General features: G+C 33.8%; 1 protein-coding gene across 1 annotated transcript; it reads right to left on the bottom strand.

The window, feature by feature from the left end:
- Positions 1-5,332: 5,332 nt before the first annotated feature.
- Positions 5,333-12,725, bottom strand: LOC119610134. The gene is made up of 3 exons (XM_037965239.1): positions 12,713-12,725; positions 9,210-9,808; positions 5,333-9,118 (listed from the first exon to the last, which is right to left on the bottom strand). Exons 1-3 carry the CDS (start codon positions 12,723-12,725, stop codon positions 5,333-5,335), a joined length of 4,398 nt encoding a protein of 1,465 aa, XP_037821167.1.
- Between the last annotated feature and the right edge of the window lie 3,333 nt (positions 12,726-16,058).

Below are 16,058 nucleotides of genomic sequence, written 5' to 3' on the forward strand. Positions count from 1 at the left end.
ACCCTGCAGATGCCCCAGGGACGGCGCTGTGGCGGCTCAAAGTAGGGTACCTACGACATGTAAAATTTTTAAACTCGCGCCATTTTTTTTGTTTTTCACCCAAATACAAAGATTTTTATATTTTCTGAAAGCGAGATCTTGAAAAAACATGCTTGGACATACTACTTATCTCTTATAATATCCGAGTTATAGGCATTTAAAAATTTAGTGATACAAAATTTACCATACCTTGGTCCGCCTTTATTTGAATACCGGGCGTAATTTTGAACCAAATGGACTCAATTTTTTCTTGTTAGTTAGACAACAAAATTTCCAATAATATACAAAAAATTTCAGATCAATATTATTTACAGATCCAAAAATATACGTTTTTTAATTTAAAAATTCAAAAAATTTTAGATTTTTGCCGTTTTTTGCCAAAAATGTGTCTTAACTCTTTTATTAATAAAATAAAATTTTCTATAAGAACATATGACAATTTTATAGTTTTCTAAAAGGTATCTTTACGCAGAACGCTTTGGCGTAAAAAACTTGTCCTATTTTTTGAAAATGTTGCCACTGCGTCCTTCCGAATATGACATATTTTTTATCAAAACTTCAATTTTGGGCGACATGTTCTAAAATCCCAAAGCTGGGATCAGCAAACTGAAAGCAGTTTTGGAAACCTCGATATGTTTTCTATTTACTCCAAAAGTACTTTCCCAGCCCTGAAAGAAATGTGGACCCTATGGGCAAAAAAGTAAAAAATCCCATTTTTGGGATTTTCATTCCTATTTTCGGGAATTGCGGGATGCCCTTTGACCTTTTCAATTTTTTTTTGCATTTTCTTATTTGAAATGACGTTGAAAATTTCATTGAGTTTTGTTCATAAATAAAGATTTTGTCATATATTACATATTTGTTTAATTTCTAAAACTATGATTTATATCAAAATTTTAATAGGCTCGCAGATAGCTACAACAATTTAGTCCATATTTATCCGTTAATATCATTTTTTAGTTAGATATGGAAATTCCCGACCCTTTACAAAAAATATCAAGCCAATATCTCAATTACATTCAAAAATATGTTCATTTAAACCTGTGTCCTTTAATTTCATCTTTTTCATATTTTAGTATTAAGTATGACAGAACATATTTAAATCTTATATTTACCTATTTTCTATTTGTTTGCTTATCCTTATAATTGAAAGGTCCTATTATGCTTAAATTTTAAAAAACTTATAACTATTTTTTACCTAAATTTTTTCGACAGATCATGTCGTTCTGTTTCGTTTATGATCATGTAGGTAAAAATATACAGGTAATGATAATTTCGATTCATTCACTAATAAGAAATATCAATGACTGAATTACAGGTTATAGTAATATAGTCCTAAATGTTAATAGGTAGACAATTCGTAATTTTTTACTTTGGAATACCTGTATCGGAAATGACAAGAATTGGTATATAAGTAAACTTCTCAGATTTTAAGTACCATATTTAATAAATCTACAATGAAGATTACATTAAAGTACGAAGAGTTGTGTTCCGGTTTATGGAGTGTATCTTCAAAAGCGCCAGAAAGAATTGAAGACATTTCAAATTATATAAAAACTACATATAGTAGAAAAGTAGACAAAACAGGCATATCAAAAATTGAAAACTTTTTAAAACTTTTTGATGTAAAAAGTAAGTCTGTGGATGGAAATCAAAAGAAATTTCGATTAAAATTTTGTAGTTGGATGGAAACTACTACGGAAATCTCAACTTACAACACATCAACAGGAGCGCCTTGCAAGTCATACGAAGACTTATGTTCAAGGTCAAATAAAAGAGGGTCACACAAAAACTTTGTTCAATCTCAAATGAGGAAATTGCTGATACATTTAACGAAATGCTGAAAAAGGAAAACCAACCTATGGATGCCGTACATATTGCAACTATTCTTCCTAATGCATCACCAAAACGACTTAAGGGAATTGTGGAAAGTATACCAACTCCAACATCACAATCAAATTTTACTGAAGAGGAAGCAATAGCGCTTATGTTGGAACTGGGTCTCAGTCGAAATAAGTACCAAATATTAAGGAATGCTCTGCATGAAAAAGGACACAATATATTACCATCATACAAGGCGATCCAGGAAAAAAACAAACTATCATACCATCACCTATTGCTGTTAATGATGTGGAAGCTTGTATTGATATATCATCTTTGCTCGAAAACACAGCATCAAGAATTGTGTCAGACTTTTCAGAAGACCAACTAAGGAAAATTCATAACTGTGATGTTGTCTTAATGTGTAAGTGTGGGGGGGTTTATCAGCACTTCCAGAATACAAACAAGCTTGTGGAAGTCGGACATTAGCAGACTACAAAAGTGTATTTATGTCATCATTAGTGCCATTACGAATTCGTTCATATTCCCTTAATCCATCATCGTCAAGCATCGGAAATTCATTTGAAGATATATGGATCAATACAACTCCGGGTTCAAAAAATTTTTGTAGACCAATTGGATTTGAATATATAAAGGAGTCAAAGAAAACAACAAAAGATTTAGTGGAATATTTAAAAGATGAAATAAATGCACTGGAGACCATTTGCATAAAAATAAAGGAATTCTCTATTAACGTATCATATCAGCTAAGCTTAACAATGATTTTCGGAATTTCACCACTTCATGCCAGAATACGATTTTTGGATTACTTTTTACACATAGCATACGACCTCAAATATAGAATTGTGCCAGAGAATCTTACTAAATCAACAAAAAATAATGAAGAATTGAAAGAACTGAGAGCTGCGGAAAAAAGCAGAATCCAAGAAGAATTTAAAGTTCAGATGGGATTAAACATCGACAAACCACTTCCAAGTTGCGGTAGTACAAATGACGGTAATACGGCGAGATGGTTTTTTCGTGATTTTGAAATTACTTCAAAAATAACTGGAATCGACAAGGAGTTGCTTCGAAGAGTTATCACTATTTTAATGGCACTGAATAGTAAACATAAAATTAATAGAAATCGATTTGGGGAATATACATCTGAAATTTCTAAATTACTTGTATCTCTGTATCCATGGAGGGAACTAAACCAACAGTACACAAAGTATTGTGTCATGGTCAAATAATAATTGAATCGAATATTCTTCCACTTGGAGAGTTAACAGAAGAAGCCCAGGAAGCGAGGAATCGAGATTTTAAGCATGTTCAACTATTCAGCTCAAGAAAATGCTCCAGGCAATCACAGAATGAAGATATTCTTAATAGTTTACTTCTATCTTCTGATCCTGTTCTTTCAACTATGTGAAAAAGATGGATTTGTTATGAAACTCTCAAACAAATCTCAAAACAAGGAAGATTTAAAGGACTTATATTACCTTCTGGATATGTATACCGATATGACAGATTATTTTATAGAAAATAAGTAGTGTTAGGAATTAACTATATAAGTAGGTTGTAAGAATTAATTGTATTATGTTTAAGATAAACAGTTCAAATAAAAATAGCTATTATACTAACTGCTGATATTGTATTAAATTGTGTTTTATGTTTCGGTGGGCGGGAAAGGTGGTATGTGTGGGGTGATTTAGGTGTTGTTGTGCGTGGCTCATAATAAAATTATAATTTTTTTATTGTATATACAATGTTATAATCTTTAATTAAATAATTAACTAAATAATTTTTAAAAATTGTCCAAATATTTTATTCAACACCAAATGTATGTTCTGTCATACTTAATACTAAAATATGAAAAAGATGAAATTAAAGGACACAGGTTGTTTCTTTCCACGGGTTTACCTGGTTCTGATGTTTGCAAGTGGCTGGAAACTGCTGTGGGATAGGTCGCGGTTTTCGATAAAACACACACGCACTCTCTCTTTATGATAAAAAAACCACCCTTATTTTTTGTTTATTGATTCAGGTTTTTCTTTTATTTATTTCTTTGTGTTTGTACTTATATTCTATTTTAGTTAGCACTTATTTTAATTTATAAATTTTACTTTAATTTTATGGTTTTAATTAATTTTTATTTTAATAATAATTTCCTTTTGTTCCTTTTCTTATGTCTGTCTGCTTCTCTTGTTGTTTTTTTTTTTTTTTTTTTAATGTAACAAAAAGAAGTCAATTCACTTCTTGTTAGCAAAGAGCCAACTCACCACACTACATATGGTGATGCCAGATCATCATATGTAGAGTCGTTTGCAGGGATCGGAACATTAATAAACGGTGGACGGCAACGGCGCCAACATACCACCGGCCTTGCAACGATAGTGCAAAAAAATTTAGATTTCCATAGATTTAGTTAAAAATTATAAAAAAAGAATAATGAGTAAGTAGGAATAAACAATATTTAAAAAAGGCATGTATGTATATTCTTATAAATAAATTAAATTCATTATTTAAAGTAAAGATAAATGAGATCAATCCATTCGTATTTTTAATTATAATAAAAAAATAAACACTTCAAGTGAGAATAATAACGATAATAAAAAATAAATAAAATTCAATTAAATCTCAATATGAACTACAAATAAGGTTAGTGACATTTCATGTAAAATTCAATATATATATAGAGCCACAAATTAGTCTTTTTTGATACCTTCTCCAAAATACACGAAACCAAAAACTGTGTCCTGCACATATATGCTGCCTGGGCGTCCTCGAGCTGGTCCAATAAGGATCTTACCTTGAACATCCGCTCCTAGTATCAGATGGTATTCCAATCTTCGATGCCAGTGTGGATTGGCATCGCAGTCATCCGACGCACGGGAGCGTCTATACTCTCTTTCGACGGAAAATGTAGGACTACATCCATACCTGGTATTCTCCACCACACATTCAACCACAATACGACGGCCGCTCTCATTTCTGTGGAACACGGTAATTGTTGTTCGTCCATTTTTTATCTTACAACCCAGCTTCTCAGCCTCCGATGCCGTCATCGATGATCTTGCGGTTGTTGGGTCAATTAACGCGCGAGTCCACCGTTCAGCTCCTCCCAAACGAGTAATTACTCTAACGTGAGCTGTCATATGGAGCCAAACGCGACCTTCTGGCATTGGGTGAAGCCAACTATTGTGGTCTTGCATACATCTGCGGCATCTATCGATACTTTTACAGTCAGGTCGAGTGTGGGACTGTGCCAAGCAATTGTAGCACAGAGAATACTGGGATACAACTCTAAGCTTACGTTGAACAGTCATTACGATGAACCGGGAGCACTGACGGATGGCATGGAATCGATTACATAAGGGGCAACAAAAATTCGGATTGAAAAAACCTTCTGACATAGTGCACTGGAAATGAGAAACGTTATTAGAGAAGCTTTAAAAGATATTTAAAATAATCAATTTGGTAGAAGAACTAATTTGTGAATGGGCCTCTTTATGATACCATTTTGAGTTTTTAAGTCGACAACCCTAACTTTCCCATCAGGGCCAGGATAAATCTTAACGATTCGACCTAAACGCCATTCAGTTGGACAGGTTGGTTCGCTTTTAAGAGCAACAAGATCATTCTCTTTCAGATCAATTTGAGAGAATTTCCACTTGTTGCGCTTATGTAACTCTTTTAAGTATTCTTGCTTCCAACGGTGGCAAAATTCTTGTTGTAAAGCTTTAATTTTTCGCCATCTATTAACAATACTGAGCGGCGAGGATACTTCTTCGGGTTCTGCTGGGGTGAGAAGAGCAGTACCTATTAAAAAATGTCCTGGAGTAAGGGCAGACAAATCTTCAACACTATCTGAAATTGGGGCTAAAGGATGGGAGTTGAGACACGCTTCTATCTGTGCCAAAAGGGTAGAAAACTCCTCAAAAGTATATTTAAGCTGACCAGCAGTTTTCTTAAAATGTAATTTAAGGCTCTTTACACCTGCCTCCCACAATCCGCCCATATGAGGAGCGGCTGCAGGGATGAAATTCCATTCTAGGTGTTGATGGCCATATTTTTCGACAGCAGAATCACGTAGCTCTTTTACGTGTTTTGCGAAGTTTAAGCCAAGTTCGCGCGCTGCGCCAACAAAATTTCTACCATTATCCGAAAAAATACACTTAGGGCAACCACGACGTGCTATAAACCGAGCCAAAGCTGCCAGAAACGCCTGAGTGGACAAATCGCTAACTGCTTCAAGGTGTATGGCCTTGGTGGAAAAACAAACAAAGAGGCACACGTAACCTTTAGTGATACGACAATATCGACCAGTGAAACTTTTAATCTCAAAAGGGCCACCAAAATCAACGCCTGTGTTAGTAAAAGGGCGACTTAGAGTGGTTCTTTCTACGGGCAAGGCTGCCATAATTTGCGTTTGGAGTTTTTTCCTGTCTTTATCTTTACAATTATAAGATACGGTTTTGATCAGATTTTTCACCTTAATTATCCAACATTCTTGGCGGATAACGTTTAAAACAAGTCGAGGGCCTCCATGAAAAACTAATTTGTGCACAAATTCCACATAAAGGCGAGCTAACCTACTTCCATAAGCTAGAATAATAGGGTGTCGCTCGTTATAGGACAGACAAGTTGTGGAACCAAGACGACCATTAGCACGTATAATATTGTTTTTATCTAGAAAAGGCGTAAGGGTTAATAACGTGCTATGGGGACTAATCTGTTTCTTCGTGAGCAAACTATTGAACTCTTCAGAAAAGTGTAATTGTTGAGATACGGAAAATATTCGATTTCGTACAAAAAGTAGTTCTTTTGCCGAAACTTTTACAGTATCGTAGTTGAAAGTTTTACGCCTGCTTTTATTTGTCAAATTGAAAAACCTGAATATGTAAGCGATAACGTGGTAGGCTTTAGACAAGCTGGAGAAACGATCAAGAATATCTTCTTTTTCTGACGATCTAGCAATATTGACTTGAACCCTTTTGGACTCTTCCGAAGTCTCATATTCTAGTAAACTTGTGGGCCAACAAGATTTATCTAATCTTAGCCACTTTGGGCCATTCCACCAGAGTGTGTTCTCTCTTAATTCCGAAGGTATCAGCCCCCGGGTTGCTATATCGGCAGGATTATCATTTGATGCTACATGGAACCAACTTTTATTTCCAACTTTTTCTAATATTGTGGCTACTCTATTTGCGACGAATGTTTTCCAATTGCACGGTGGTTTTCGTAACCATGCTAAAACTATTGTAGAATCGGACCACAAATATAAAGTATATGTATTGAGGTTGAAATTAGGGATAACACGGTCTACTAACTTTGCTAAAAGTACTGCGCCACATAACTCTAAACGTGGCAAAGATGGCCTTTTGACTGGAGCCACTTTTGTTTTGCCAATAAGAAGATTTACGTAAACTTTATCACCATTCACAATACGTATATATAGTGTAGCTGCGTAAGCTAACTCAGAAGAGTCACAAAAGCCATGAAATTCAATATAAGAGCTAGGCATATATTGAACCCAACGATCTAGTTTAATTGTATTAATCTCATTATAATTAGAAATGAATGTCTTCCATTTTTGTAGAGCCACAGGTTTTATATGTTCGTCCCAGTCTATTTTGTCGAGCCACATTTGCTGCATCAAAATCTTTGCTGTTATAATCACTGGGGCCAACCAACCTGCTGGATCAAATAGCCTTGCTATAATTGAGAGTACTTCCCTCTTTGTATAAGCTGTTTTGAACTTAATCTTCTCAGTTGTAAAGTAAAAATAGTCTTCCGCCGCATTCCAACGGACACCAAGAGTTTTAGCATTGCTCTTATCATCGAGCGACAAAAAAGAAGAGTTAAGAAGATGCTCTTGGGGCAAATTTTTTAAAATTTGTTTAGAGTTTGAGGCCCATTTCCTTAACTCAAACCCAGCTGTGTCTAATATACCAATTAATTGGTTTCGTGCCTCCAAAGCATCAGGAATAGAATGTGCTCCTACAAGAGCATCATCAACATACATACACTCACGAAGTATTCTAGAACCAAGTGGAAAACATCTTTCTTCATCATCAGCTAACTTTAGTAGCGTCCTAAGGGCCAAAAAAGGGGCACAATTAACGCCAAAAGTTATAGTATTTAATTGAAAATCTTCGATTTCATTTTCACCAGAACTACGAAAAACTATCTTTTGAAACTGTCTATGCTCCTTCTTTAGCAAAATTTGACGATACATTTTTGAAATATCCGCGTTAAAGACAAACTGAAAGAATCGCCATTTTAAAATCAGGACCACTAAATCTGCTTGTAGTATAGGGCCTACATACAACATGTCGTTGAGACTTTTACCATTAGATGACACACTCGATGCGTTAAAAACAATCCTCATCTTTGTAGTAGTACTTTCCGGCTTAAATACACCATGGTGAGGTAAATAATAACTTGGACTACTTTCGGATTCTTCTATCTTTTCCATATGTTCTAAAGTTATATATTCTTTGAGGACCTCATCATATTGAGCCTTAAATTCAGGTTTACGTAATAATGATTTTTCATTTCTAAGGAACTGACTAACCGCTATATGTCTATTTGGACCTAGCACTGGAAAATTGTTTTTAAAGGGCAGAGTTACAACATATCTTCCTTCCGAGTTTCTTGTTGTAGTGGAACAATAAATCTCTTCGCACTTTTTATCTTCTTCTGATAAAATTTTTCTTCGAGAAACTTCCTCTAATTCCCAAAACTTTGTCAATTGGTCATTAATAGAAACTTTAGTCATATAAGACATTTTTATAAATTGTGGGGAAACATTATTTGGTGTAGGGCCTGTGACAATCCATCCAAAAATTGTTTCTTGAGCTACTAATGAATTAAAAATTCCATGTTGAACTCCCTCACGAAGTATAAGAGGATATAAATCACCTCCTAATAACAAATCAATTTTACCACTTTCATAAAATTTTGGGTCCGCAAAAGTTAAATTTGGTAGATCATTTTCAGTTAGTGGTACAAAGGAGTGTGTTGGAACATTACTAGTCACCTGAGGCACGACCAAAGCTTTAATATTGAGAGACAAATTTTGCTCAAAAAGAGAACCAATTTCCAAAAATGCCATTTTTGATGATTTGCTTATTACACCACCGCCTAAACCAGTAATTTCAGCTGTAACTGGACTAGTAGGCAAATTCAATAATTTTTGGATTTTTTCAGAAATAAAACTTTCATCTGAACAAGGATCAATAAGTGCTCGTACCTTGTAATACGAGCACAAATTTAATAATGTTGACCCATGCTGTAGCCAACATAACCTTTTTTGAAACAGACGTATGGTGCGAATGTACTACCCCTGAAGGGCCGGCAATATTAGAAGACTGTACTTGATTATTGTTACTTTGATTATCAATTTGAGACCCATCATTTACTTGATTTTGAGTACTTTTCTTTATAAAATCTTTATGCATTAACGTATGGTGCTTTCTTTTGCATTTAGAGCAACCATTTGGACTTTTACAATCACCGTACATATGGCCAATAGTTAGGTAATTGAAACAGAATCTAAACTTTTTCAATGTTGAGACTCTATTTTTGTAGTCCATATTTAAAAACTTGTTGCAAGTGATCAACTTATGATTTTCTTTGCATATTTTACATTGTAAAGAATCTACTTTGTTATAATGGGCCTTAAATTGTTTAACTTTAGTTGATGTTTTATTGTCACTGTTTAAAACCATTTGAGAGCTAATGGCAAATGTATTGTTCAAAGATATGATATCAGAAACGCTTTCTAGAGCATGAAATCTATCCGTTAAAAAATTGTTTAACTCTTCCCATTTGGGAACCTCTGTTTTATTTCCAACGGATTGTTCCCAAAGATTTAGGGAACACTCAGACAAACGCGATGAGCTTTGAAACACAAATATGGGGTCCCAAGAACCAATATCAACTTTATATAATTTTAAAATTGACATACAATTATTAATCTCCCTTTGGAGCCTTTTTATTTCTGGTGCTGAATCTTGTGTGCAAGGAGTCAGATTAAACAATACTTTTAATTGACTAATTATTAATACGCGTTTATTTTCGTATTGAGTTATTAAATTCTTCCATGCGATTTCGAAATTATCTCCTGTAAGAGCTACATTCCTGTTTATATCACGAGCCTCGCCATCAGTCTTCCTAAATAAGTAAAACAGTTTCTCAACAGGGCTAAGTCTATTATTATTTATATAAATTGCCGTAAACATGTCCCTAAAAGTGGGCCACGATACGTAATCGCCATGAAAAATACCGGTATCACACGGAGGTACAGCTATGGAACTACAAAGGTTGGGAACTCCTGCTTCTATATTTTCCTCTTTCTTTTTATCTAAGTGTTTTCTTGCCTTTGAAATTATGTTTATGCAACGCACATATGCTTTACGGATCTGCGGGTGTTTTGTTTGGACCATTAAAAGTTCTTTCTTTTTTTCTATAGTCTCAGCGGAACATTCATCATAAAGGCCTTTGTACTTTTCCCATGCCTTATCCAATTCATTTCTTTCGAATTCAAAGGCATCATCCGTATAATGAGAAAAATAATCATTTCGTCCGCCGAGATAATATACTTTTCAAAAATTGACATTTTTGTTCAAAATATTTGCAGTGGAAAATCAAAGACAAGTTTTTTAAAAAAAGAGCAACAAAAAATTCAATTTAGAAAGAGAACTACAAACTTTTTATCAAAGGCAAGTTTTGAAGAGAACCACTACAGTTTTTAATAAACGCAAGATTAAAGAGAAATACTAATATTTTTAACAAACACAAGGTAAAAAGAGAGCCACTAATATTTTAAACCAAGGCACGATTTAAAAAGAACCACAAATTAAATTGTTGCACTTTCCAATAAATTTCCACTTAGCAAAAAAAACTGCGAGAAAAAAAGATGGCCGTCAAATTTTTGGCACAAAAATTGGAATACAAATACAAAAACAACGTACTGTAGAAAAATGGCCACTTTTACTTTAACTTTTTCAAAATGGTATAACCTCACTTTTTCGAGACACAAATTTATAAGGGACACACAAATGAAACACTTTAATTAACTTATACTTCAAGCTACGCACCTTTTTTTCAGCAATTTGTCGGGAGAAGGACCAATGTTTCTTTCCACGGGTTTACCTGGTTCTGATGTTTGCAAGTGGCTGGAAACTGCTGTGGGATAGGTCGCGGTTTTCGATAAAACACACACGCACTCTCTCTTTATGATAAAAAAACCACCCTTATTTTTTGTTTATTGGTTCAGGTTTTTCTTTTATTTATTTCTTTGTGTTTGTACTTATATTCTATTTTAGTTAGCACTTATTTTAATTTATAAATTTTACTTTAATTTTATGGTTTTAATTAATTTTTATTTTAATAATAATTTCCTTTTGTTCCTTTTCTTATGTCTGTCTACTTCTCTTGTTGGTTTTTTTTTAATGTAACAAAAAAAAGTCAATTCACTTCTTGTTAGCAAAGAGCCAACTCACCACACTACATATGGTGATGCCAGATCATCATATGTAGAGTCGTTTGCAGGGATCGGAACATTAATAAACGGTGGACGGCAACGGCGCCAACACAGGTTTAAATGAACATATTTTTGAATGTAATTGAGATATTGGCTTGAAATTTTTTGTAAAGGGTCGAGAATTTCCATATCAAACTAAAAAATGATATTAAGGGAAAAATATGGACTAAATTGTTGTAGCTATCTGCGACCCTATTAAAATTTTGATATAAATCATAGTTTTAGAAATTAAACAAATATGTAATATATGACAAAATCTTTATTTATGAACAAAACTCAATGAAATTTTCAACGCCTGTTAAATTTGTCATTTTAAATAAGAAAAAAAATTGAAAAGGTCATAGGGCATCCCACAATTCCCAAAAATAGGAATGAAAATTCCAAAAATGGGATTTTTTACTTTTTTGCCCATAGGGTCCACATTTCTTTCAGGGCTGGGAAAATACTTTTGGAGTAAATAGAAAACATATTGAGGTTTCCAAAACTGCTTTCAGTTTGCTGATCCCAGCTTTGGGATTTTAGAACATGTCGCCCAAAATTGAAGTTTTGATAAAAAATAGGTCATATTCGGAAGGACGCAGTGGCAACATTTTCAAAAAATAGGACAAGTTTTTTACGCCAAAGCGTTCTGCGTAAAGATACCTTGGCTACGCTCACGCCAAATTTTATCCCGATCGGATCAGCCGTTTAGAAATGCCAGATTTATTTCCAAAAAATTTCCATTCTGCCCCACTGTGCAACATTCGAAAAACATATGAAAAATTGTCGTAGGAGTTGTATAGAGCTTTTGCATAGAAAATACCAACAACATTGTTATGACTATTGTAGCAGCTGCTGACATACAACGCATACAACGCTACAACATCGATTGTAAATTGAACAATTATATTTATTCTAATCTTATTAATTAAATTTAATTAGTGTACCTATTCAAATTGATCGTAGTATATTTAATCTGTTGACCAGTTAATGATGTAATTGTGATGTGTGTCTGTTCATACTTACATACATCATTCTTACCACTCTTGCATTTTTATCTCTATGAGTGCATTTGATATTAACGGAATTACTTATATTACAATATTTATGTAAATTTATTTTTGATATTTTTGCTTTATTTTGTTTTACTTGTTTTTTAATGTCACTCAATTAAAATTAATAAGTGCTAATTAGGTACACTCTAAATTTTAAGCTTTTTTTCGATCTCTTCTCTTCGTTGTATTCCAACAGTAAGGTTTAAAAATCGCAAGTAAAATTAAAGTGATTAAATAAATTGAATATTTCTTTAACTAAACCTACTTAACATATTCATTGTTTGAATTAAAATATAAATTAACATATTTCTTTAATTAAGCAATAATTACTTAATATAATTATTGGTGCCGAAACCCGGGAATCTAGAAGTCTTTCCAATTTCACTGCAACTTTGACTTTTGAATTTTTAGTGGTGTTCTAATCATAACTAACCATGAACAATCTTGATCTCCTGATCAAAGAGCAACGTGATTTGTTGCAAATGGTAATCAAGTTAGAGGTTCGTTTTGAACAAAGAAATGTCAATGAGAGGACAAATGGTTACGTAAGTTCATTGGTACAAAGGTTAGACGATATTTTCCATAAGTTTGAAGCACAACATGAAAGAATAGTTCATCAAATTCATGAAGAATCCATAAATTTAAATGATGTTCCTTATATAAATGAGGATATTAATTTGGATTTTTCTGATAAATATCTTACATTTAAAGGAAAGTTGATAGACATTCTTTCAGAGCATTCTGCTACAAACAGCCCAATGGCTAGTACATTCGCCGCGCCTAATAGCCGGTCAGATACTACTATTAATTCTGACACTAGACTCCCGAATATATCACTGCCAAAATTCTCAGGAGAATATTTCGGGATATATATTGCTCCCTAGTTCATCATAACGATTGTCTGAATAAAGTTCAGAAATTTTATTATTTAAAAGGCACGCTATCAGGAGAAGCTGCAAATTTAATTAAAAGTATTTCTGCCACAGAGGCAAATTATGATTTCGCTTGGAAGATTCTAGAATCCAGGTATCACAATAAGCGAATGCTTGTTGGAAATTTAATACTAAAACTTTTCAATATACCAAAATCTGATGGTGGATTTCAATCAATTAAAACTTTACTTGACTCAGCCCAAGGATGTTTATCCTCACTTAGGAATCTGAATATAAACACCCAGAGCTGGGATCCGATTATTATACACTTACTTGTGCAAAAGTTAGACATTCAGTCGAGAAAAGATTGGCAGCAATCTTTAAGATCTACCACAGAACTGTCCTCTCGGGATGAACTTTTTTCGTTTTTAGAAAGAACATTCCGATCTTTAGAGTCTATAAATGATGGACTTTCACTTAATTTAAAACAAAAGCCCCTAAAGGGTAATAAAAGTTTTACACAGTACAAGAAGGCTTCTTGTAACACTGGTAACTATTCTAAGAATAACACAATTTCATGTTCATATTGTAAGGCAAATCATTACTTATCTAAATGTTTTAAATTTTTAGTTCTTCCTTTACATTCAAAGGATGAATTCTTATCAAACAAAAAGATTTGTCGAAACTGTTTTGTAGTCGGACACGATCACATTAATTGTGGTTCTCCATTTCGTTGCATTATTTGTAAAGAACTTCATCATACGGTTCTTCACTCTGAGGACAACCAAACCTCAGCCGTTTCACCATCTCCGTCCAATGCTAATGTTAACAACACACCCCAAGTCTCAATTCATAATGCAAATTCATTCCAAACTGTTTTGTTATATACTATTTGATTGCAGGTTCGAACAATCCGCGGTTTCTTTCCTTTACGTGCTCTTTTAGATCCAGGATCGCAGGCGAGTTTGATTTCTGAATTGATAGTACAGCTATTGGGTTTGAAAAAGACCAAGGCGCACTGCAAAGTGATTGGTATCGGTAATGGCTATGAAAATTTGTCAAAACATTTTGTGAATATTGATTTACACTCCAGTAAAAGGGAACATGTACTGTCATGTTCGGCCTTAGTTTTACACACACTTTCTTCATATACCCCCGGTTCTTCATCTGAATATCTTTATATGCCCAAACTTACAAATGGCTGCTTGGCTGACCCCTTGTTCTTTAAACCTGACCCTATTGATATTATTTTAGGAGCAGATGTTTCCTCGAAAATTAAAATTGCTTCCGAGTTTTTTTTTTTTCAAAACACTCACTTTGGTTGGATATTTTCGGGAAACAATAATGTTATTCAGGCTAATAAAGTTCACATAAATAATGCTAATCTAGAGGTCATATTAAAATCTTTCTGGGGACAGGAGGAAGTAGTTACGAAGAGGAAATTAACTAATGAAGAATTAGCATGTGAACATTATTTTGAGACTACAACAAGTCAAACAGAATCTGGCCGTTATATGGTACATTTACCATTTAAATCTCTTCTTTACGATAATACTGAACCAAATATTCAAAACAATGTCATGGGTGCTTTCAAACGACTAAGACAATTAGAGATTTCATTTCCTAAATGTCCCAAATTTGCTAAGATATTCGCCAGAATTCTTATTTTTTGCCTCATCATGGTGTCTTTAAGGAGAACAGCACAACGACCAAATTGAGAGTTGTTTTTGACGGAAGTTGTCATTTAAATAATTGCAAGTCTCTTAATGAGGAACTCTCACCTGGTCCAGCACTTCAAAACAAACTTTTTGAACTTTTAAGCAATTGTGGGAACATGGGTTAGACTGGGATGAGCAAATACCATCGGAAATTGAGAAACGCTGGCTTAAATATAAATCATCATTGCCACAACTTGCAAATTGAAAATTCCTCGATGGATTCGTTGGTCGATAGAATCTAAAATAGAATTGCATTGCTTCAGTGATGCATCAACTGCAGCATATGCGGCTATTATTTATTCAAGAATTATCAATCCTAATGGTATATTTGTGAACATTTTACAGGCAAAATCAAAAGTATCACCAATCAAAACTATTTATATACCGAGATTGTGCGCTGCCAATCTTTTAGTCAAGTTGGCTCAATCTGTGAAAGAAGCGTTGGCATTGATAATATTTATTATTGGAGTGATAGTTCAACTGTTTTAAGTTGGATACAAAGACCTCCTTCCTCTTGGACTGTATACGTCGCAAATAGAGTTGCGGATATACAAAGATAAAGTAATACAGATCAGTGGAGATATGTCCCATCAGTTTTGAATCCGGCAGATTGCGCTTCTAGGGGAGTTTTTCCAGAGGATTTAGTTGATGATCAAACATGGTGGTTTGGCCCACAATTTCTTTATAAACCTTTATCCTTTTGGCCAAAGGGCCTTTCAAATTTACATACATCTGAAGAGCAAATATTGACTAAATGTTCTACCAATACGTGTAGCAAAAGGGAATACCCCGAAATACTTTTTAGATTTTCTACATTGAGAACTCTACTTCGAACTATTACTTTGTGTTTTCGTTTTATTTACAATTGTAAAAATCCTAAATTAAAACGGACTAGCTTCCTAAGAATATCGGAAATAAACGAAACTTTGCTAATATTGATTAAACTGACACAATTAGTTGATTTTCCAAATGAAATAAAGCTACTCTCTACAAATCGTGATATAAAACAAAGTTCTTTACT

This window comes from Lucilia sericata, unplaced genomic scaffold (genome assembly GCF_015586225.1).
Source record: "Lucilia sericata isolate MDLA Ls3-8-SP2 unplaced genomic scaffold, ASM1558622v1 Contig000027F_arrow, whole genome shotgun sequence".
NCBI lineage: Eukaryota > Metazoa > Arthropoda > Insecta > Diptera > Calliphoridae > Lucilia > Lucilia sericata.